The 13,722-nt window shown below is 31.1% G+C and overlaps 3 protein-coding genes and 1 pseudogene across 5 annotated transcripts; 2 read left to right on the forward strand and 2 right to left on the reverse strand.

Moving 5' to 3' along the window:
* Positions 1–1,966, reverse strand: LOC124938449 (annotated as a pseudogene).
* Positions 1,967–3,631: 1,665 nt separating this feature from the next.
* On the forward strand, positions 3,632–7,793 carry LOC124938634 (serine/threonine-protein phosphatase 5-like). 3 transcript variants are annotated; one of them, XM_047479112.1, is made up of 13 exons: positions 3,632–3,770; positions 4,182–4,273; positions 4,361–4,530; positions 4,618–4,689; positions 4,912–5,062; positions 5,472–5,580; positions 5,659–5,776; positions 6,050–6,197; positions 6,414–6,662; positions 6,787–6,912; positions 7,002–7,102; positions 7,274–7,348; positions 7,438–7,793. In XM_047479112.1, the coding sequence occupies exons 2-13, from the start codon at positions 4,195–4,197 to the stop codon at positions 7,495–7,497; spliced, it is 1,458 nt and encodes a 485-aa protein (XP_047335068.1). In that variant the 5' UTR covers positions 3,632–3,770; positions 4,182–4,194; the 3' UTR covers positions 7,498–7,793. The 3 variants fall into 3 exon arrangements, with proteins under 3 accessions (XP_047335068.1, XP_047335067.1, XP_047335066.1); XM_047479111.1 differs by having other exon boundaries at positions 3,659–3,770; positions 4,165–4,273; XM_047479110.1 differs by having other exon boundaries at positions 3,662–3,770; positions 4,112–4,273.
* A 1,049-nt stretch (positions 7,794–8,842) lies between these two features.
* Positions 8,843–9,449, reverse strand: LOC124939585 (S-protein homolog 2-like). Its single transcript, XM_047480046.1, has 2 exons — positions 9,118–9,449; positions 8,843–8,969 (listed from the first exon to the last, which is right to left on the reverse strand). The coding sequence occupies exons 1-2, from the start codon at positions 9,447–9,449 to the stop codon at positions 8,843–8,845; spliced, it is 459 nt and encodes a 152-aa protein (XP_047336002.1).
* A 1,374-nt stretch (positions 9,450–10,823) lies between these two features.
* On the forward strand, positions 10,824–13,290 carry LOC124938740 (MACPF domain-containing protein At4g24290-like). The gene is made up of 5 exons (XM_047479240.1): positions 10,824–11,307; positions 11,395–11,633; positions 11,706–12,076; positions 12,167–12,333; positions 12,438–13,290. Exons 1-5 carry the CDS (start codon positions 11,014–11,016, stop codon positions 13,113–13,115), a joined length of 1,749 nt encoding a protein of 582 aa, XP_047335196.1. The 5' UTR covers positions 10,824–11,013; the 3' UTR covers positions 13,116–13,290.
* Positions 13,291–13,722: the final 432 nt, after the last annotated feature.

Raw genomic sequence — 13,722 nt, forward strand, 5'->3', positions numbered from 1 at the left:
AAAAGACCTAGATCGAACCTCATATAAGAACTGGGGCTTTAATAGTATGTACATTATAAGTTAGATAATGAGAACATATACCAATAACCATGATCTCTATTGCTTAATGAAGGATTTTTCCACTAAACCCTCAAGATTGCAACCATTAATATCTCCACAAGCAGTAAGCACTATGGTATGAACATAATCGTCCACTTCAAAACCTTCAGCTTTCATTCGATACAACAGCTTTAAGGCTTCATGACATAAATCATTCTTAGCATAACCTACAATCATGGCTTTCCAAGCGACCAAGTTCCTCTCGGGCATACAATCAAACACTTGTACCGCCTCCGGAAAATACCCACATTTGGTATACATGAAAATCAAAGCACTCCCCACAAACACATTCTCCATCATTGCTTCCCTCTTCTTCACCCATCGATGAATCAATCTCCCTTCCTCTATCTTTTCAAGCCTCGCACAAGCTTTCAAAACAGAAGAATAAGTAAACGGATTAGGTTCAACCCCTTCCCCCAACATTACCTTCAGAAATTCCAAATCCTCTAACTCATGCCCAAGATGATTACAACCCGAAATCATGGTTGTCCACGAAACAACATCTTTAAGAGGCGTTTGTTGAAGAACATTCAAAGCCATACTCGATTCTTCGCATTTGCAATACATCCAAACCAGAGAGCTTCCTATGTAAATATCATTTCGACCAAAGTTTTTCTGTTTCACTAATCGTGCATGCACTTCTTTGCCAAGTATTAAAGTTCTAGTCAAGCCACATGCCTTGATTAAGCTCACCATGGTCAGATTATTAACAAATAGATTGCATCTTCTCATTAACCGAAACAGATTTATAGCTTCCTCACCAAACCCGTTTCGAGCATACCCTGTTATAATTGCTGTCCATGTGACAGTATTCCTATTCTTTATTTCATCAAACACTTTTCTAGAATCAACAATTTGCCCACATTTTGCATACATGTCCACAAGGGAAGTTCCTATAAAGATATCATTTTTCACAATCTTCTTAAGTATAGCCCCATGTAACTGTCGTCCCAATCCCAATGAATCTTCCTCTCCACAAGAATTGAGAACACTGCACAATGTAAACTCATTGGCAATGTATCCTTCCGAAAGCATCCTTATGAATAAAGAAAACACCTTCTTCCCTAAGTCGTTTTGTGAATAAGCAGTAATCATTGTTGTCCAACTAATTACATCATGAGTAAGCATATGAACAAATGCACAATACGCACTCGAAAGGTCACAGCATTGCGCGTAAATGTAAACAATCGCGCTATCCACAACTAAATTTTTTCCTCCTGATTTAATGATGTTGGCATGAACTTGTTTTCCTAGATTATAATCCAATCTCTTAGAACACAAATTTAAAACGCATACAAAGGTTTTAGAATTGGGTTGGTTTTCACTTACAATGAAATCCCTGAAGATGGATAGAGATTCTTTATACGACTCATGATTTAAGTAAGCGTTAAGGATAGCAGTCCAGGAGACCACATTTCTTTGAGGCATTCTGTCGAACACCTTCCGTGCTTCAACCATATTACCAATTTTTGCATATTACCCACATAAGTGTTTAAATACTCCGAATGCTTAACAACAATTGCGTGCAATCGTCTAAGATCATTCTCATTACAACATGATTGAAGGTTTGAGACAAGTACTGATAGATTCACCTCTGAATGCACAGAAGATGAGAGACTTATTTTTGAGACATCCCCATGATGGTTTGTCAAGGAAGAAAGAGAGAAAGGTAGAACGCTTTCTAGATGAGAAGATTTGTGGGTCTTATTTTTCTTGAAGGATTCTTTTATTCTCGGCGGCCGGAAGTCAATCCGCGGAGCAGGATTGTGAGTAAGAGAGATGGTAACGGAAGAACATGGTGTAAGAAGCATTGCAGATGCCAACCAGTCGCCGGAGAATTTGGAGCTGCCGCCGGCAATTCAGAAATATCTCCCATCAGTCGATAATCAATGTTATGATAACAAATTAAACCAAAAATAATAACAAAATATAATCTATTCATTCATCACAATCACACCCCACCATTAAAATTTGTCATATAAAATGTGAAAAATAATTTTATTTTGATTTAGTTTAAAAAATATATTAAATTACATTATGTTATAAATCAACTTAATATTTTTTTGATAAATTTATAATTTAATCACATACCAAATAAGTTTAAAATATTAAATCTACTAACATATTATATGTCAGGTTATTTTATTAAGTTAATTTGACCATTATAGTTGAAAGGTTTCAATGTGATATTATATAATTTTTTTCAGTTAATAAATCAACAAAATATTTTAATTAATGAATGAGACTGGTCTAAAATAATAAAATTTCAATTTAATTCATACTAAACAAAAATTATAAATAGAGTTAGATTAGTTCGAGCCGACTCTTATGGTGTCTAACCACACGACAAGACATGATACGGGTCATTCGTGTCGTATTCATATTGTGTGTCGAAAATTCATGTTTACATTTTCTTAAAGTCTTGTCGTATCAATCCACGAAAAAATTCTTATTTTTTAAAATATAATTGTTTAATACTATTCAAATTATATTTTATTATTTTAATTTGTTATATATATATATTATTTTGTTTTTCATAACATATATTTATTGTTTATTTATAAAATATTAAGCATGAAATGTTCACTAAGTGTAATATGAATATTAGTTTTTTTTTTATTAATTTAATGTATTTTTTTTATTGAAATGGTGGTGAATACAATTATTAAGAAAAAGTTGTGGAACAGAAAGTTTGATTGGCTTGAAGGACTTGTCTTTTAGGGTGCATTACAAATATAAGTGAAAAATATATAATGTACATATTTATTATTACTTTTATTTAATTCTTGTAAATTAACATTTTGTACGTTATGTAAAATGATAAGTTTATTATACTTATTTATATAAATAAAGAATATAATATCACATATTTACAATATTATTATTATTATATATATATTTTTTAAATTAAAACAATAATATTTACATTATTAGTACATATTAATAAATTAAGTTTAACTTATTATATAATACAAATTTAATGTTGTTAATCATAAAATTTATTACTTGTGTTAAGAATAAGAGTACCAATAATACCATGTCACACTTCAAAGATATGCTTACTTTTTATTTCTCTGTACTAAAATTAAAATTTAAAAATATACATTATTTCATAAAAAAATAAAAAATATTACATTTATCAACAAAAATAAATTATAAGAAAATTTATTAAATTTCCAAAAATAAAAATATATAATATAACATATTTATTTAATTATTGTAAATTAACATTTTGAATATTAGATAAAATTGATAAGTTTATTATATTTATTTATATAAATAAAGAATATAATATATTTACAATATATATTTTTTATATTAAGACAATGATACTTACATTATTAATTTATTTATTTATTAAACTATTAAATTAAATAAACTTATTATATATTATAATTAGAAAAACATAATTTCATTATATTTATTTTTTTCTTACTAAATTGAAATTAAAAAAATAATTATATGAAAATTATTGAATTTACAAAAATAAATAAATAATAATAATAGATATCCGGTGAACAAACAATGAAGATCAGAATTGTAATTGGTGACATTTTTGACATTTTTAACAAAGTTCGCTTCTTTCACCATTATTAGGGTTTCCCTCATACTTGTCTTTCTCTTTTCACTCTCTCTACAGAGGCTGCATCAATCCACTGAATATACGCCAGGTGCTTTTTCTCTCTTTCTTCTATCTCTTTCTGTATATGTTCATGTATCTGTATGTATGGCGTTCGTATTATTCTATTGAGCAGGTTTTCGCTGATATTGTTTTTATGTAATCTGGACGATTAAGTACTATACGCATGTATTCCGTCGTTTAAGGCTTTAATTTAATGAAAATGGATTCAATCAAAGCAGTGAAGATATAAAAAGTTCCAGATTTAACACTTTAACTTATCTTTTCGTGTTTTCTGGATTAGCGATTTTGATTGTTGGATACCGTAATGAATACCGTGAGAATCTATTACTGATTTAAAAAAAAATTCACCGGTTAATATTTTTGGAACAGATAAGAGAGGGATTTTGATAGCAATATGGAGTGTATCTAAATTATTTATTTAGATCCTTGTTACTCGTAGGATTATACATACTATGCCCACTATGGAAACTGAAAACTCCAACGCTTCAAGTGCTGAAAAACTCAAGGTTCTCGCTAATGAAGCTTTTAAAGGTAGTTGAATTTAATGGAAAATTCCGAAGTCAGATGATAGAATTTTTCACTGCATAGTTAACCCATGTTGATTGTTTTTTTGGTCAGTTCACAAGTTTTCTCAAGCTATTGATCTGTATACACAAGCAATAGAGTTGAACGGTGATAATGCTGTTTACTGGGCAAACCGTGCATTTGCCCACACCAAATTGGAAGAATATGGAAGTGCTATACATGACGCTTCAAAAGCTATTGAGATTGATCCTAGATACTCGAAGGCAAGTTTTCTCATGTCAAAACATTTGATTCGTAACAAGTTATAAGATGATTGGTTTCTAATGGGCAATGGTTTTTGTTGATTACAGGGTTATTACAGGCGAGGTGCAGCATATCTTTCTATGGGAAAGTTTAAGGATGCGTTGAAGGACTTTCAACAGGTAAATTTCACACAAAAATGATTGACCACACATAGATAATATAATACTGATTTGTATTCGGTAGTAGAGGTAATAATCCTTACTGTTTTTAAAATTTACATTATTTTTAAGAGTTCTTTATTAATTCCGTCTTTAGACACCTGACCTTTCCCTATGGATATTGTGATAATTCTTCTTCTTAGGATGCATAGATAATTCTTCTTCTTGTAATGATAATGATAGGTTAAGAAATTATGTCCAAGTGACCCAGATGCGACCAAGAAGCTAAAGGAATGTGAGAAGGCTGTAATGAAACTTAAATTTGAGGAAGCCATATCTGTTCCTCATTCAGAAAAGCGTTCAGTTGCTGATTCCATTGATTATCGTTCAATAGGTACCAAGTTCTTTGTTCTCTTATGAAATGCTTACCATTTTAACTCGTAATGTCATTATCAATAATATTGTTAACTGCCTACACAAAGCATGTATATTTATGTGGGATAAAAATTGAAATAGTAATAATTTTAGTACACATAAATCTTCTTTCACCCTCATTCATACGTATTTATGTTTATATATCTGTTTAAAAGATGTTTTATACACAAGAACATTTAATAATTTGGACGTATACCAAAGAACTGCTGCTTTGCTGATTGTATGACCTTTTTCCGCATTTTGCTTTCATTATATATTTAAAGTAAAACATCGGCTACTATACAAAATAGATTACTACTGATGTATGTTGTAAAATCTGGAGAATGTCATGCCTTAATGTTAATACGATGTTTTCTATTCAATGATAGATGTGGAGTCACAATACTCTGGGGCAAAAATAGAAGGGGATGCCATCACTATAGATTTTGTGAAACAGATGATAGATGACTTCAAGAAACAGAAGACTTTACATAAGAGGTACATGCTAAAAGTTGTGGTACTCTGTTCAGAGAATTAAACTTATTAAAATATCCGTGTTCTGTGCTTTTGATACAGATACGCTTTCCAGATTGTTCTACAAACAAGAGAGATGCTACGGGCTTTGCCATCTCTTGTTGATATAAATGTTCCAGATGGCAAGCATTTCACTGTTTGTGGTGATGTTCATGGTCAGGTACGCATTTTACTTCTATTTTTCTAAATTAAAATTATTGTAAACACAAAACTTGCCAACAAGTATGTACAAGTCGTGTCATGTCTGGTTATTCAGTAATTGCAAGTGGTTCAACACGGAAATTCTATCTAAGGATTATATGACATTTATTCTTTCAGTCCGACAAACTTTCATATGGTTGGATGTGCACTTCTGGAAACCATTCTTACTGTTCATTTTCACCTTTTTATCACATTTGACAATTTATTGATTTTTTTTTGTGTGTGGTTGCAGTTCTTTGATCTAGTAAATATTTTTGAGCTTAACGGGCTCCCATCTGAAGATAATCCTTATCTGTTCAATGGAGACTTTGTGGATAGAGGTTCCTTTTCAGTAGAAGTCATACTCACGTTATTTGCCTTTATGTGCATGAATCCATCAGGTATTTTTTTGTTCTGTTTACAGCTATTGTAGTATTGTTTTTGCAATTGTAGTATTGTTTTTGCGTCCAGGCACTACACTGCAGATTTTATTTATAACATATCTATGATCACCTTGTTTTTCTCTTATGATAATTGCTGATATGTTTGGTGCTTCTATTTCATCTTTGTTTTATTTTTATTTTTTATATCATCCTAACCCTGAGTCAAACTTGCAGCTATATATCTCTCTAGGGGAAACCATGAGAGCAAGAGCATGAATAAGATATATGGTTTTGAGGGGGAGGTCAGATCGAAGTTAAACGAAACATTTGTGGAACTCTTTGCAGAAGTTTTTTGTTGTTTGCCTCTGGCACATGTAATAAACAACAAGATTTTCATTGTTCATGGAGGTCTTTTCAGTGTCGATGGGGTGAAGCTTTCTGAAATTAAAGCAATTGATCGATTTTGTGAACCTCCAGAGGAAGGTAATAAACTGCATCTGTAATCTATAGTTTCTATATGGTTCTCTTGCAGATTCACAATTATATAATAGGCACATGTTACATGGGTGTTCTCCTAATTAAAGGCTTTGACATTTGTTGCATGAAGGTTTGATGTGTGAGTTGTTATGGAGTGATCCACAACCACAGCTTGGAAGAGGACCAAGCAAGCGAGGTGTAGGTCTTTCCTTTGGTGGGGACGTTACTAAAAGATTCTTGCAGGATAACAATCTGGGTAGGCATCGCTGAAATTAGGTTTTTTGTGATTTCAATAATTTCCTTACACTAACTAACACCCTCAACTTTTTTATCCACCATTTTCAGATTTGGTGGTAAGATCTCATGAAGTAAAGGATGAAGGTTATGAGATTGACCATGATGGAAAACTCATTACTGTGTTTTCTGCTCCAAACTATTGTGATCAGGTAACTTGAGTAGTTCATTCCTAAATCAGGAAGCAAGAATGAGCCTATTTGAAAACTGATATTTTGTCCCCATTAGAAAATTGAAAGTGATTTTATTTATAAATGAATGTGATATTTGAAAAACATAAAAAAAAAACAGGCACAATAGTGATATTGTTTTTGACACTGCAGATGGGTAATAAGGGTGCATTTATACGATTTGAAGCTCCGGAACTGAAGCCAAACATAGCTACTTTCACAGCAGTGGTCAGTGGCTTTTTCTATTTATTTAGTGTTTTCTTCACTTTTTATGCGTTCACAAATATGATGAACTTCGTCCCCATTTATGTTTGCAGCCACATCCAGACGTGAAGCCAATGGCATACGCAAACAACTTCCTCCAAATGTTCTCATGATGATCGAAGCAGAAGTCACACACCTAGACAGTAAAATTCTTCAATGCCACAATGTTAAAAAGTATTTGATTAGTAGAATTTGGTGAAATAGCTAAAGAACACATGGCTTGGCAATTGGCAATCTCTCTTTTATTCTTTTTGGGTTTGGGGGCAGAAAGAAAGCATGACTTAGGTTGCTGTGTTTTGTTGGACTATTATTATAATATGTAAACCTTTTGCTTTGTTTATTGGTGTTTGGTTACTGTTTATTGACACAACTGCTTCTTTGCCCAAAACAATGATTATTTTTTGTTGAATTTCTCTTGTTGCTGTCATAAGCTTATCTCTATCTTATTGTGTAATTAATTGCATTTGTCATAACATCATGCAATGTTAGATTTTCGGTCATAGAAGTAGATCCCAATTCATGATATGATGATTATGCAAGCCAAATTGGCTTATAGTACAGTTTAATTTAAATTGTAAATTTGTAAAATTGAGACTTACTATAGCTTATGTAAATTTCTTAAAATTGAGAATTTTTAAAAGTAGTTATTATTATTATTTATAAATATAATTAATAATAATAATAAATAAATAATATTAAAAAAAAGTTATATTTATAAAATTAATTATATTTATTTATTTATTTGATAAATAATAATTTTTTTTTTATTAATTTATAAATATAAATTTATTTTCTTTTTTTCTTGTAAAATCTTATTATTAATTTTTTTTGAAAGTTTTCGTGTAATAATACCATAAAATTGAGTACTCACTAAACACGACAAAAAAAATTAATGTTTGCAAAGTAAAATTATAAATTTGTGAGTCCTGTGTAAATTTAAAATCATAAAATTTAGGTAATTTAAGAATTTAACTTATTATATATTTATTAACCTTTTAAGAATTTTAACATAGCTGGTTAGTGTTTATCTCTAAATTGGATTTGAGTATAATATTTTGTTGGGATAGCTATATTTATTTGTTTTGATCTCACGGGCAATTCAAGTGGATTTTCTTGATCTTAATCTTATAATGTAAGTTGTATTTTTTATATATCAAACTCTAGAATAATTTAAATAACAAGATTATTACATATTGAGAACACTTTAAACCTAAAGCATTACCAACACAATTGCTACAAGAAATTTTTATCTAAAATAAAATTATTCTATTCATTAGCAACATTAATTTGCTATTAATTTTGATTTAGGGTACGTATATATATATAGTAATTGTTTTATAACAATCTTTATTTTCTTAATGAAATAGAAATATTACTACTACAATTAGTTGCTAATTGAATCAAAAGTAGTCTGTCGCAGTCGTAGTCGTAGTCGCAGTCATAGTCTCCGTCGCAGTCCTATGCGGGGGTTGACCAGTCGTATAAAAGATCCCACCTATCAAGTTGCTCATTATATGAGAATGCACCATCGGTTCTAATTCTCCACCAACACTTTTCAGCACATCGACTATCATCCCTCGTAGCCCTATTCATTGGTTAAATTAGTAATTAAAAAACACGAAGACTATGTGATTCACTCGTTTTATTAATAATTTTTTCGTTGTTTACTTAAGCCCAATTCAATTCTTTTTTAAACTCGTACCAACTCATTAACCAATTAATTAATTAAATACCTGTAAACGTCGAAAGTTCCAGAAATAGAATCCCACGACATGGAACAAGTGAAGACAGTGGTGTGGATGAACAATTTGGACTTGAAACTCCAATATAATGATTCGCCATAAGCAATGCTATGATCGCCTAGATCGTCGTCTTCTGATTTACAATGCATCTTCAGCATCACATTTGAATGGAGTTCGTTTGTTATGTTCATGTGTCTTATAGGCACACTTGCTTTCAATATCGCGGTCGGATTTCCGTCATCGGAAAACTGTCTGGCTGCCGTCACAGTTGATATTACTGCCAAGGCAATGAATCCGATGATCATCACGAGTTTGTTTGTCATTTTCTTGTCTTTTTCTTTTGACTGTTTTCTCTATAAACTAGACTAGACTATATATAAATTAGGAAATGAGAAAGTAATATTTGGTATTTATAATTTAATAATGATTGGATTTTCATGAATATTATGTAATATACCATATAAGATTTCTACAAATCAAATCATTCTTAGAGATATGTATCTACATTATTACTACAAACGGATAAGTATTATTTCATTTTTTTCTCTATGTTATTTGTTACTAAGAATAATAACAAAATAATAAAATTGACCACTTCTGTTATTATTATTATTATTATTATTTTTAAATTATTCTCCATTAATATTATATATATATATAATGATAACTATTGATGCCAAAAAAAAAATAGTAATTAACAATTTGAAAAGAATGGTAAATAATGAGAAGAGATCATCTAAGATAAAATTTCTTTAATTCATTCTTTGGATGTGTAACACCCAAAAAGATATATTAATTATTATTTTTTACTTAATTATATAATAAATGTGGATATTCATGAAATCAATTGGAATAAATATAGATATATTTGAGCACATTTGTATATCAAAATAATTACATCTCATTATTTTTTATTTATTTTTAAAATCAACACAAACTCATTATTATTATTTTTTAAATCAACATGAAAAAGATTGTGTTAGAACTTAGGAGTTATAAAAATTAATTCTCATTCGTATGAATATAATAATCGTTTTGCCTTCTTAGGTTATAGATTAAGTATAATTTTTTTTTAAACTTCATAATTTTTGAATTACTATTTTTTGAAAAAAAAGTTTAGCTTACAAAATTAGCATGAGTTTTGAACCTTTAATTTTGGTCTTTTAGAAAATATCTTATTGTGGTTTTAATCTAATTTGATTTTATTTACAAACATGATTATGTATCATTTAATTTAAAACGTTAAAATTAAACTCAAATTAAAAAAATTTATTTGCTAAGATAATGTTATGTAAAGTGTGAAGTTTATATTAGTAATGGATGACGTGTAAGGAACTTAAAAGATCATGAGCTAAATGTGTTTAATGTGTGGATTCTACTAAATTAACATATATGATTATTTTGAATACCATTAGATTACAAGTACAATTTTTGTAAATAGATTCTATTTTCTGAAATTTTATTATTTTAATTTAAAAAGTTGAAGTTTCTAGAATAATAATAATTTATATTCAAATAATATTATAAAAATAATGTTATTTAGAAGTAATTCAAAATAAGGCACATCAAATTAGGCTTATAAGTCAACAAATAGTTGAAATAATAATAGGGAAAATAAAAAGTTTTTTATATAATTATAATTTCTGTAATAAAATATAAAAAACAAGAAAGGAGTCAACAGAAAATGGTCAACGGAATAATTTCTATAACCAGAAGAGAGAGAGAGAGAGTTGATGAATTTGATTCCTCTGACCAATTCCGCCGCCGATCATTACTACCAACAGCCGCCGCTTCGTCGCCGGCGGTGGACCTGACTTTTATTCATCTGAATCCCTTACATATACTTGATACGACGACGAGCATATAGAGAGAGAAAACAGAGAATCAATGGCGGCATCGAGAGGTGGAGGAGGGAAGGAGGCGGCGCTGAAATTGAGAGGAGCTGCGGAGCAAGCGATTTCATCGATCGGCTTGGGATACGATTTAGCTATGGATTTCCGGTTAAAGTATTGCAAGAGGCGGTCAGGTGTTGCTGATTCTCGTCTTATCGCCATCGATGATGATAAGGTTAGAGATATCGTCATTCCCGGCGGAATTTTAGTACCTAATGTTCCTAAATCTATCAATTGCGATAAAGGAGAAAGGATGCGATTTAGCTCCGATGTTCTTTCTTTTCAACAGGTATATATATATATGATATATCATAATTTCATCTTCTTTATGCTGCCTTCCTTTCATAACTAGTTCAATCCTTTATGCATATGGTAGATGTCTGAACAATTTAATCAAGAACTATCTCTTAGTGGTAAAATACCTACTGGCCATTTCAATGCTGCATTTGAATTCAGTGGAAGCTGGCAGAAGGATGCTTCCATCACTAAAACCCTATCATTTGATGGTGTTTACATTACTCTCTTTAGTATTGCACTTGAAAAATCTCAATTAGCTCTTAAGAATCACGTTAAACAAGCTGTTCCAACTTCGTGGGATCCTGCAGCCTTGACGCGGTTAGTGAAAACTCTATTAAAGATGTAGTAGTTGTGACTTGTGATCGATGTGTACTGAAATGAAATTTTCAGGTTTATTGAGAAATTTGGTACACATATTGTTGCTGGTGTGAAGATGGGTGGGAAGGATGTTCTGTATGGGAAGCAACAATACTCATCTTCTCTGCAACCGTCTGATATACAAAAGAAACTAAAAGATGTTGCAGATAAAAGGTTTACGGGTGCAAGCGAACAATTCAATGGCAACTCAAGTCAGGATTTCACACTCTTGTGGAAGAGGAGAGGTGGAAACAATCAAAAGAATATATCTCATGATAATTGGTGTCAATCTGTTCAACTTGATCCTGATGTAATTTCAATGTCTCTTATTCCTATCTCATCGTTGTTGAGTGGAATTGACGGGAATGGATTCTTAAGCCACGCCATTAATCTGTATCTTCGATGTAAGCATGAATTCCTATGTCAACTGTTAATGTAGTTTAATAGGTTTTTGTTTCTTAATCATTTGATATTTTTGGTTTTGGAAAATGCAGATAAACCACCTATTGAAGAACTTTACCAATTCTTGGAGTTTCAACTTCCTAGGCAATGGGCACCTGTATTTGGTGACCTTGCGGTTGGTCCTGATAAGATTCCACAGGGCACTGCTTCTTTACAATTTAGCTTGTTGGGACCCAGGCTCCATATTAATACAAATCTGGTAATAATACAATTCAGAAACTAAGGCCTTGTTCTGTTTGTATTATTTGTGTTTAATTTCAAATAATTCATCATACCAAAATGATTTATAAATATGTTTGACAGGTAAATGTTAATAAGAGGCCGGTTACTGGGATTAGATTGTATCTAGAAGGAAAAAGAAATAACTGTTTAGCCATCCATTTGCAACACCTTTCTTCATTGCCTAAAAGCTTCCAACTTCAGGAAGAACCAAAGGTCAACTATAGTTACGATCATCGTTATTACGAAAAATTGCAATGGAAAAGCTTCTCTCATATATGCACTGCCCCTGTAGAATCCGACGACGATCTCTCTATAGTCACGGGTGCACAGTTGGAAGTTAAGTATTCAGGATTGAAGAAAGTTCTTGTATTGCGTCTTGAATTTTCAAAAGTGATTGGTGCTGTAGTGACCAAGGCACCTGAATGGGATGGTTCTCCAGCCTTGGTTCAGAAATCTGGAATCATCTCGACTCTTATTAGCACTAGACTTTCGACAGTTGCTCAAAAGCAGCAGCCGCCTCAGCCAGCGGAGGTGAATATAAACTCTGCCATTTATCCTGGTGGACCGCCTGTTCCAACACAGACACCGAAAATGATGAGATTTGTTGACACGACTGAGATGACCCGAGGTCCTCAAGATATGCCCGGTTATTGGGTTTTGTCGGGGGCTAAGCTTACGGTTGAGAAAGGTAAGGTTTCTGTTCGAGTTAAGTATTCTCTTTTGGCTGTGGTTTTGCCTGAAGAAGAGGAATCAATTTGATATTTGTGTGTGTAGTTTTGGTTGTATATTTGGTTTGTTTAGTAGCTTTTTTGTATATGTTCATTTAGTATCACACGCCTGACTTTACTTGAGTCAGGATTGTTAGTGAAGCCATGTTTGAGTGTAAACGGTTCAGTTTCATTCAAATGGTTGCAGTCGGTTGTGGTTCGGTTTCATTCAAATCGTAGTCTGTTGTTCAAAATCTTCAATTGTTGTACCTTCCTTATTGGTTGATGCGATTATCTTTTTTTTTTTAAATATTATTAAAATGGTCTAGGTATATTTTTTTTAGCGGGTCAAATATATTTTTTTTTAAAATGGTCTATATATTTAACTACTAATTTAGCGGGTCAAATATATTTTTTTTTAAAATGGTCTAGGTATATTAAAGAATTATAAGAATCGTTCATAAAACATGACGACATTAGAAAATAAATTCTTGATTTTTTAAACACCAAGTAAAAATGGCATAAAAAAAGCTATTAAAATAGAAAAAGGCCTTTCATCTAATGTACTTTATGCATATGAACTTTCAAAATGTGTCAAATATATAGTTATAGTAAAAACATTAAATTAACAAGTTGGTTAACTAGATAAAAAATGATAC

The sequence above is a fragment of the Impatiens glandulifera genome, chromosome 5, assembly GCF_907164915.1.
Source record: "Impatiens glandulifera chromosome 5, dImpGla2.1, whole genome shotgun sequence".
Lineage (NCBI taxonomy): Eukaryota > Viridiplantae > Streptophyta > Magnoliopsida > Ericales > Balsaminaceae > Impatiens > Impatiens glandulifera.